The 11,349-nt window shown below is 34.9% G+C and overlaps 1 protein-coding gene across 2 annotated transcripts in view; it reads right to left on the bottom strand.

The window, feature by feature from the left end:
- Positions 1 to 295: 295 nt before the first annotated feature.
- The window catches only part of LOC123523842 (peroxidasin-like), a 74,050-nt gene continuing 62,996 nt past the window's right edge, over positions 296 to 11,349 (bottom strand). For both annotated transcript variants that reach the window (XM_045301562.2, XM_053539502.1), the window contains 3 exons: positions 4,018 to 4,265; positions 3,449 to 3,565; positions 296 to 2,954 (listed from right to left, as the gene is read on the bottom strand). In XM_045301562.2, coding sequence (XP_045157497.2) covers positions 2,862 to 2,954; positions 3,449 to 3,565; positions 4,018 to 4,265 — 458 coding nt within the window. In that variant the 3' untranslated portion in view covers positions 296 to 2,861. The remainder of the gene's footprint in view (positions 2,955 to 3,448; positions 3,566 to 4,017; positions 4,266 to 11,349) is intronic.

Here is an 11,349-nt window from a genome sequence, read left to right as displayed (position 1 = left end):
TCTCATAAGCGAGGTTATTAAATGTTGAAATGCAAAGATGTACACAGCAGATTGCCACCTTAGCTCTGTAGATAGCACCATTTTATTACAATTTAACAAATCTTTTTATTCCGAATTTATGAGTTTGGGAAACATCTGGAGGAATGGCAAATACTTGCACGAAATTAGTAAGCATTACTGTAAAGCAAATCCGTGTTGTTTTACACCTAAATTAACATTATCGTTAGGTGTTCTGGATTAGTTTGTAACAAAATTCACTTGATGCAACCAGGTAACAAAGTAATAACGAAAAAGATTTATCTTTCAGTTTTATTTATTCAAAATGTATTTAAATGATGAAGTATAAAAATGTATCTAAATAGAAATATAACTAAAAGTTAAAGAATACACTTTAAAACACATAATGTATGTAAATATCATCATTTAGTACAGATGTTTTGTGAGGTCACGGATTTTTAACACTCTTAGGTTCCTACAATACGAAATTTCCTACGTAAAATCTGACATTTTTAGTTAAACCCTCATTTGATGAGGATATTACGGTAATACTTTTAAACATTATCATTTGCACATACACTGTATGTATTATACATAGAATCTAAACTAACGTATATCACCCCTACTGGCCAATTCATACAGCGGTATATATACAAAATAAAGCCTTTCTCGCGACATCCATTCTTGTACATATACGAACATAACATGAAATTTCAGGTTTAGTACGACAACGATTTTTGAGCCGAACACCTAAAATGTCGAAAGCACTTCAATACTTGGTTTATGTCGAAAATGTGCTTTTGGACGATTTATTCGCCTGCTTTCAAAGTTTAAGCTACACTAAGCTTTAAGGATATAAAAATAATGAACTTCTGAATGCAGTCTTTTATCAACATTGACACTATTGCATTAGGATGCGTTAGAAAAGCATTGGGAAATGTTTTGTGTAACTTCTGAGCGGAAAATGCATAAAAGAATAATGATAAATGATGAAGGCATTGAATTTCTCATGTATTTGTTTAACATATATATCTAAAAATATTTGCAAGACATATTCAGTTAGCATATCCTAAAATCCAAGGGTATTGTTTATGTTTTTAGTTACTGGCTCAAATTGAAATATTTAATAAAATGTTGAAAGCGTTTACGTTCTAACTTGAACGACGTCAGTAATTCATAAAACTCCTATTTCTGTTCAGATAATTGGTAAAACTCAATTAACTGATATTGATCATAATCCTCGTAGATATTTGTGGTTCATAATTTATCCACAAATGAACGTCTTTAAATACTTCTAAACCGTCCCAGAGAGGACTCTTGTACCAGCTATATGCACTAATTACTTCCCCCCGACGATAATGGGATAATACATGATGTTACATACTCATTTATAAACTCAATAAAGTTACAATGGTACCTGAAACACGACAATATTTTTCGTACTAACGTTCAAATTACGTATGGTGTGCGTGACATATTTTTTGACGTCAGTTTCAAATTTGTCCTTGCATTGAAATGTTCTTCAACAACGATATTATCGATTTTACTCAAGCTAATGACAAATTTATTTTATTTATACAATAGTTACAAGTGAAGATGCATATGTAATAAAAAAGATTATTTGATTTGCATCGAGAAATATGCACTCATTTTTTAAGCGGAATAAAACTGCCCTCATAAAGTCACGCAATAGATATCTGCTGTAGAACCCGTGCTTATGTCTTGATACCAATTTGACATTGACCTATGAGCAACATATCATTGTGTAACATTAACTTTTTTAGTTGAAATAACACTTAGCGTTCTACAACTGATCTGTGATCTGTGCAAATAGATCTACAGTCATTTTTACTTGACAGCACCCTTTAGGCTTTTCAGTACTTTCTGTTGTGGCTGCTTCATTAGTAAATGGATGGATGCAAGCAACAGTAAACATTTTCCTTATAAACAACAGATGACAAATATGTCAAAACATTTAACATAATTTTTGACACACATATTCACACTTTTTCAATATAAATGGAGCACTTGCATCAATTTAATCCTTTCATACTAGAAATATATGACGATAATGCCAGGAAAAATTAAATCGCACATTATCATACATACGTACGTTTATGATATAAGCATTATAAAACCCAGTCAAATTCAAGTGTATGTGTTTATATATAAGGATATTTGTCTGAAGCAATCAATGTATCATTATATATAATTATCAACTACTCTACATATGGTGGATTTCTTGGAGAAAATAAATATTCAGTAATCCCTGACGTCTATCACAAAGGGAGAGCATTTTAAATCACGTCAATTTTGTTGTAATTATGACGTAATATGCACAGTCTTTTAATTCTAAAAATAGATACAAGTGAAATGTCACTCTTATGCTAGTATAGTTGTACAAATATGACATTTCTTATCAAATTTTCATTAATCTCGTTTTGTACATGGGAATCGCCACGTTAAAAAAACACAGAATGGAAGTTCCGATTGTGGAATCAAAAATGCACATTTTGTTTGAAACTAGACATGCATACATCACCATAAAATTTAGGTTTATGCAAATCACATGTAAAGAACCACGAAAGAAATGACAGAAAGGTGAAGAAAATTTGGTTTTCTGTGCAGAAAACCTGTTCCTTGAAGTTGTTCTTCCATCGTGACGACACACATATTTAAAAGGTCTTCTTCAACGTTAACCATCGCTCTTGTGTTAACATAACTGATTCTGAAAGACCTTCCGTAATATCATATTGCGTAGTGTAAGTTACACACATAATTGTTCGGTATATATGTGAATACACCATGTGTTTATACACTATGTGTAGAGTTTAAAAATTTAAATCTAGAGACACCACGCCCTGTCAGCACACCATACAACACTGTCCTGGCATCTTCTTTGGAAAAGCACAGTTTGGCGAAGGACACGGTGTGGTTTTGCATCGTATCTTACCCATCTGAAAGGTAATTAGAATATTTAGAAGACAAAAAAAAGAATATGACAATGGAACGGTAATCAAACTCAAAAAAGAAGAAAAAAATCAAATAGGGAAACGTCATGTTCCCAGAACGTAGCCCTCTCACAACAAAAAGCTAAGGGAGTTTATCAATGGATATGTACTATTTTTATATATAGACACTGAGAACAAGACCAACCAGGACAAATAAAAAAAATGAAGGAACACAGCTGTACTGGTCTCGTGAGACGACAGGCATACAGATTATGCAGTATTCTCTGAACAGACTGTGGTGATAAACTGATTAAATCGTAGATTCCTACCTTCGAACCATTTCCAATCAATTCATCACTTGATCCTGCTTCACAACCAAACCAATTCTACAATTTCCTCAAATTACTTTAATTTTGAAACTCCGGCTTGGATAATAAGTACTTTGGAAAGTTTAAAATCACTTAAAGCATTTTGCAAAATCAGAAAAAAGAACAACTTACTCTACATTTACACCTTGTACAATCATCTTTATTCCATTTATCTCCATGAGGATGTTTCTGTCCGTCATCATCCATACACATTATATCTTTTGTTGTATGTGACATCATTGTGCGCATCTAAAATAATGCACAAACATTTCATGTAAGTTTAGTTACATTTTCTTTATAGACATAATGACATCGATATAGGTAAATACTGGACATAAGAAGTATTATTAAAATTGTATTCAACAAAACAAAACGGCTTGCTTAAAATGTGATAGGTTGAAAAACAAAATCTTCAGAGATCCTTGTTGGATATCTTTCACAAAAGTACCAAACAATGATATAGACGAGGCATAAAATTTCGCCGCATCAATCGTATATGTGTACATCATAAATCTAAGTTCAATATTTTGCATCTCGTCAAAATCATTAGTAAAGGATTTATTTAACCTGTAACACTATTTTTAACTCGACTATTTAACTTGATAGTAGTAAGCTAACTAAACTCATCTCAACTTCTCTTCAATACAGCAGATGCTCTATCGCATCTAAAAATAAATCAAATAAATGTCATCACAACATACATTTCGTTTCATCTTTTTCATGGAATGGTCCATGGCTTGCATGATGCCCTGCATATCTTTCAGCCTGTTCTCCATGTGGTGCATCTTCAGGTCTATCTCCTGTCTGTTGTACATCTGTCCTCTCAGGTTCTCCAGCATCTCTAGAGCTTCGCCACCACTAGAACTGTCTGACTGATAACTGAACTCTGGCGCTCGTCGTCTTCTAAAATGGCTTGTTATAGATCTAAAGTCACCAGCTTTTCCGCAGTCTGAAACAAACAAAAAATCAATGATAACGTAAAACAAAGTAGGCTATATTGAAAGGTAACAAATTTAATTTATATTATTAATTCGTTTAGTTACATATCAATAAGCCATCCAATTAAACTCTAAATCTACAATGTATTATTGCACTAAATTCAATTTCCTGGTCAATTAAGGTCGGGGAATTCATTATTGAATTCAAAGACAATGTATTCATATCCTTAAGTTTCCAACTATTATATTATATTAACAATTGGAAAAACTAAACGGCTTTCATTCACTGTTTCGCACGAATACTCACAGGTGCCCGTCCAGTCTTGGTGCCCATACAGGTGCCGCCCCAGCAAAAAAAAAAAAAAAAAAAAAAAAATTGTCACAAACCACTATTTATATCCTAAAACGAAAAAAAAAAATTTTGAAAAAAAATTTTTTTTTCATATATACTCTTACATTGAAAAGGTACCGGTCTTGCCGTAACGCTATGGAGGTTTACTAGGACACGCTGTGGAACAACCGAAATGTGCAGTTCAGTACCAATGCAAGCTACCCTGCTGCCGTTTACACATCGGACATTTAGAAAACAGTAAACAATTCTATTCTACCTAGTTTACAGCCTAAAATAACTTACATTTTAACCCCAAGCCACAAACTTGTTTGACACTTCAAAATAACTGTGACGATCGGCCATTTTGCTGCAAAACGAAAGTAGAAAACCTATGCCGTACTGTTTCCGCGCTACTGGTTCCCGATGATGACGTTTACTATACAGATGAAAACGGTAACCATTGAATTTTGTTTACTTTTTGAGCGCTTTTTCAGACAAAAATCAAAAGCAAATATGAGTGCTGTAAATTGGTAAGTAATTTCTCTAGGAAATTGAATTTTATACCGAAATGTAAACAAAGGTACTCTTGTATCCAAGGGTGTTATAAGTAGCAATGTCAGTATGCAGGAAAGGGCCACGCTAATATTTCTTTTTGAGTAGTTGGGGGTGGGGGAAGTTTCATTTGACTTATGCTTTAAATTTATTTGAATAAAACTATAGCTATTAACGCTAGACACAGTGGTCCACTGGTAACTTAAAGACTGTCTGTACATAGAGGATAGTATCCCCGTTCAGGATATGGCCGCATTAACCGGAGTGAGGGAGAGGAATGGGGGGGGGGGGAGGGGGGACAGCAGCACCCCGCCTCCCCACACACACACATCTTACATTATCAAAAAATATGTTTTAACTTTTTTCTATGCAATTAAAAACAAAATTGAGCCGCATCATGGGAAAACCAACATAATGGTTTTGCGACCAGGATTCGTGCTGTTCTCTTTCAAAGCCTATTGCAATTAGGGAAACCATTAGCGAACATCATGGATCCTGACAAGTCTGCAGATGCACAGGCTGGTCTTTATCTATGTTGACCGCAGTTACTATGTTGATTTTCCCATGGTGTGGCTCAAATGGCATTAAAGGATTTATGGGGCTAATTGAAATAAAAAAGAAACAATAATGCTCATGATAAAAGAAATTTATAAGACATGTGATGAATTATCATAAAAACAGAAAACATATCGGTCCATATAAATGATGTACAAGTATACGCACCGGTATACAAAGGTTTTTACGCATCTACCTTGAAACTAGTGTTTCAAACCATTAATTTGACAAACAGGTATATATTAAAGTTACCCTATAGTTTTCTCATTAAAACAGTGTTACTTTTTTCAAGAACAGTCAGAACAAAAGAATTCGCGTTCGTCTAGATATTTTTTTCCATTCAGAGTCGGACTTAATTTTGGCACATTCCGATGTAGCCACCCGTCACAATTGTGCAACATATCCAATCCGTACCGATTTCCCCTTTGAAACACACTTTACATAGTTCGTCAATATCACTGTCTTCCATTGAGTGCGATGTGGAAGGCTGTGGTTGGATCCTACGCTACAGCCAGACGTGGACGGCAGAAGTTCAATATTATCACGGGAGTTAGATGTTGAGGGATGCGGAGCAGAATGTACGGGAGAACCAGTTCTTTTCGTGCTAGGAATTCTGAGCGATGATCCGCTAGATGAAGATAATTCCGATTCTTGAAAACTGTGCATAGCAGTTTCTACATTGCTTGATTGTGATTTGTCAGTTTTATCTAGCACTGCTAAATTTGGCATGTAGTCGCACTTCAGTATGGCATTTTCTAGATCGTTTATCAAAATAGATTTTTTTGCTGCTCGATTTAAATTTAACATTATATGCTCGCAAAAGATGTTGTATTTGCACTTTGTCATTACGTTAAAGACATCAACTTTGCTTAAAGCTAGACCTTTCAGGATAGAATGAGACATTTCCCTGTTTTCCGTCTCATCATTTCTGTATGGTTGAAAAAGTTACTGTCTTAACTGATGAAGACTCTTTTCTTTTGTTTTTTTACTTGTATCTGTTTTCTGTGTGCCATATTTTTTTGCCACAGAAAACGATTGAAACATATCTTTTCTAAATTGATTGAACATGACCATAAGAAACAACTGAGCAATTTCTTCAAATAGATTATGAATCAACGAAGTGGGTGTGTCATGTACATCGCTGAATAAGACACTTGTACATTTTCTACTTCTCACAACGCACGAAAACTCCTCAAACAAGGTAGAACACTTCATTAGTTCAGCTAAGCAATAATTATGCATATTTTCTCCATGTACTTAAAAATTTTTCTTCATTTAACACTGAAAGGCATTTATGGCTTAAATTAATGAAAAATTCAAATAAATCGTCAGATATGTGAAATAATCCTCTGTTCAGATTTTGCTTTCTCGTTACATCTATCAGAGAGCTTGGTACCGAAGTTACCTTTTTTAAATAATTTTCCTCTTCTCTTAAGCTGTTTAAGATATTTACCTTTTCGGCAGCATCATCAAATTCCAATTGCTTCTCGGTACTCAACAAATACATGCGCGACCGTTGCAATCTCAGATATTTTTGCGAGACCTTACTCAAACAATATCCTCCAACATAACGGATTCTTGCCTTCGAACCATCAGTCACGGTTCTGGTTGAACTTTGGGGGGGTACTTACCGGAAATAATTTTGATTTTCCTTTAATTAGAAAATTCCTAACCGCAGAAGTTATTTTGAAACAGATATGCGAGTTAATTTTACCGAAGGGCTGAAATAGCATAGCGCATGCTATCCTGTATGAGTCACTTGTTTGGTGAATATGACATTGTCTATAAAATTCCGTCATTGTTTCTGCTTTAACAGGCGACGGTCGCGAACATCCATATCATCCACAAGTTTTCCAATACTTTTAAACTCTTTCTTACAAAATTCGTTCACTTTCACTTTGTCTCCCTGAATCATTTCATTATAGCATCATTCATTTCTTTTTGCATAGGAGTTAATGGGTTTTCGAATATGCATTCTTTAAAACAATATCTATGTTAAAACTTTCGGAAGCTGGAAATTAATACCAGTTTCCTCTAAATTGATGTCTGCAATGACACGATCAAGTTCTTCGTCAAACTCATCATCCTCAATATCAATCATTTCTGAGTCTTCATCATCACCAATAACAAGAACATCTGGTCTTTCTTCGTCGGTCCTTCAAATACAAAAAAAAAAATATGATTTGATCATTTTGAGAAGGGCATATAATTATATATACAATTATACACTTTATGAATGGCTTGACGGTCAATAATCAAAATTATTTGCCCGAGGTCTAAGTCATTTGAAATGTGATTAACTACATGACATCGAGATTAAGTTATCAAAGATATTTCTTATTTCTTAACCAAGCATACAGGTGCTGAATGTAAGACCGGTCGTAAAACACAAGAAAATTTTTTTCTGTGCAAAATTCAAAACATGAAGAAGAAAAAATTTGGAAAACACTTATTTCGGTGTCATGTAACAAAACATTAATATGGAGATCAGTTTTTTACTATGACTGGCAAGGCATTCAATAAATGCATATCATTACATGACATTTTATATAGAAGAGCCGGCCCATAGTTTACGCTAGTGACCCGTATATAGGTCAACACAAGTTTTCGCTGAAGAAATGAAATGAGCCGCGCAATGAAAAAAACCAACGCAGTGGCTTTTGCGACCAGCATGATTCCATGCTGTTTGCCGACGATTTCTCTACTTGCAGTAGTCTTCGAAAGCGAACAGCATGGATCCTGACCAGACTGCACAGATGTTGGTTTTCTCATGGCACGGCTCAAATCTTTGAAAACTTGTAAATGATGTCATGTAGATAAAACACTTCATGCTTGGCTTGTTGGTCAATAGTTAAAAAAAAACGGATCACAGGCTATAATTTTGACTATTGACCGGCAAGCCATTCAGTAAACGTATAATGTATCAAAGTACGCTAAATTTGCATATGTAACGACAATTTACGATCATTTCCGTGCTAAAAGATGGTAGGGTTAGTATGCGCCGTCATAATAAAATTATCTTTTCTGTCTGTTTCAGGCTTCTTGATCGAGTTCTGGAGGCCGATGAAGAGAAGATATGACTATCTTATATGAATCGTACCGACTGGAAATATAGACAGTGGTTATGAAATTGAAATGGATAGGAGGTCCTTTGTCGATGTTTTCCTAAAATTATTTCCAAATGCTATAAGAAAAAAGGGTTCGACAAGGACAGTTTGTAAAAAATGTGTATGAAGGCATCAAGCTTAAACCACTTAAAAACCTGTGCTTACTTCTACTGCTACGCACTCTTTCGAACAGTTAATAATATATACCGTGTGATTTTGTAGTGAAAGAATATAGTGAAGAGCGTGTTCTATGCAACCTGGATACGTTCTTTAAATCAAATGGCAATACTGTACAGAAGAATGTCACTTTTCATAAAGATTTGATCATTTCTGTTAGTGTTGGACAACAAGCAGTTGATCTTAAGCAGTTAGGTATTTCCAACAGATTTCTGCTCAACCAAAATAGTATAGACCTTGTGTGTCAAACTGTACGAAAAATTGAACTATGTCACGGGATTGAAATGAAAAAGACCGTCAAGTGTACTCGTTTTCATACGCTGGATGCTTGGAGAAACGAAAACAGTAATGAAACAACCAAGCGTATCAGATCGGTTTGTTTTTAAAGGGGTTGCTAAGTTTACACCCAAAGACGAACGTTGTAGATATGTCAGCATATGACCATGGAAGTAAAGACACCCGGAAAAGAAAATCTGCAGATAAACGATCCTTCAGGCAAAAACATTACAAAAGAGCAAGTGAAAAAATTAATACCTGGGGCTCCAGAAGAAATGGTGGATTTTTTAGTCAGCCAGGCAAAGAATATATGTACAACCCCGAAGGGCAGGCGATGGAGCCAACCTATAATGTCTAAATGCCTCCAGTTATATGCCAAGAGCCCTCATTTTTATAAGCAGTTAAGAGACTCTAAGCTGGTAGTTCTCCCTTCTCCTGCTGTGATCGTTTTGTACAAGAACCGGGTAAAACATGCAGTTGGATTTCAAGACGATATTTTCAGGTAAATAAAAATTCCGTTTCTGCTAGCGGTTACATACACTTCAAGACATTTCAAATAGAATGTTCAATCATTGTTTCATTTTTTTCACATTTGTAATTACTTCCCTTTAAATACAGTCAAACTTGCTTAAGAGACCACTTGTATTAAGCAAAAGCCCGTGTAACAATACCATTTTATTCTAGGCTTCAATTATAGTACATTTCATATAGATTTAACTACTTAAATTAAAATACCATCTGTCTTATGAGACCACTATTTTGCTTTTCCTTAAGTGGTCTGTTAAAACAAGTTTCACTGTATATACAGCTGTGTACATGAAAATTTAATGACACTTCACGCATTTGAAAAACTGATTTTATTCTCCTTCTTTTGGTTTAATTGAAATGTATCATTCCGTATGCTGATTTCAAAGACCTGTGCTCTTGATTAAAGAGTCCCACTAATTTCAAGCGGTTTTTATCATCTTTTTTTTTTTATTTTTTACGTGTCAAAAGTTTTAATAACATATTTAATCTAAAGAGATATAGAAACGTTGTCGAACTTTAAAAAAAATCTGTATAATTGTTGCCATTGCTATGGTTTTACTTAGTCTTCCTTATCTCGGGTCCGGGCTATGTTCATGTTTTACGGATAAATGACGTTACTTCCGGTACCTTAATTAAGGACGTAGAAGTATATTTTTATGCCCCCGGCATCTACTGATGCGGGAGGCATGTAATGATTGTCCTGTCCGTCCGTCCGTCCGTACGAGGTTAACCAAATGGGACCGTTTTCGTATAGCATCAATACTCCTTACTAGAATGACTCGATACTAATGCAGATGTAACCTGTGACCTTCCTCATCTTCAGACATCACCTGACCTCAGTTTGACCTTGAACTTGACCTCGTTTTGGACTTGCTTTGTTTTCGACAAGGATGCCACCGGGGGGATCAAGCGTTTATTGAACGCAGTTTCTTGTTTTAAAATTTATATTTTTCTTACAGATGGATGCACTGTGAAGCTAGACGCCTTGAAATACCAGAAGAAAGCTGGGATGGTGGAATTTCTTGTGGATGAAATGGCAATACAAGAAGATATCCAAATTAATAAACATGGTGATATTATTGAACTCACAGGATTTGAAAACGTTGGACAGGAAGCAATGACATGTGCATTCTAAGAAAGGGAAAAAAGGAAATTACACTTGGAAACCACGTGCTACAATTCATATTTCTAGGCAATAGCGGATTTCGTTTTCCGTTCGCTCATTTTATTTCTACAAATATCCAAGGTATGAATTAGACACCCTTTTTTGGGAAGCCGTTTATCTTTTAAAAAATGTATGGGTTTAATGTTTCATATGTATGCATGGACGGTGCACAAAGTAATCGTACGTTCATGCATATTAACATTGGGAAAAATGCCACATCTTTGATTGCACAAAATCCTTGCGAACCCGAAAATCCAGTGATATTTTTAATGGACTCGTCTCATGTTTTTAAGAAAATTAGAAACAATGTGATAAAGAGTGGAATTCAAAAAGGTTGTACGCGACATCTTCAACTTCCCAATGGTGATATCATTAATTGGGAAATGTGGGCAATGCATACACCT

This window comes from Mercenaria mercenaria, chromosome 3 (genome assembly GCF_021730395.1).
Source record: "Mercenaria mercenaria strain notata chromosome 3, MADL_Memer_1, whole genome shotgun sequence".
Lineage (NCBI taxonomy): Eukaryota > Metazoa > Mollusca > Bivalvia > Venerida > Veneridae > Mercenaria > Mercenaria mercenaria.
The sequence above is the reverse complement of the archived record's forward strand: the minus strand, read 5'-3'. Positions and strand labels throughout refer to the sequence as shown.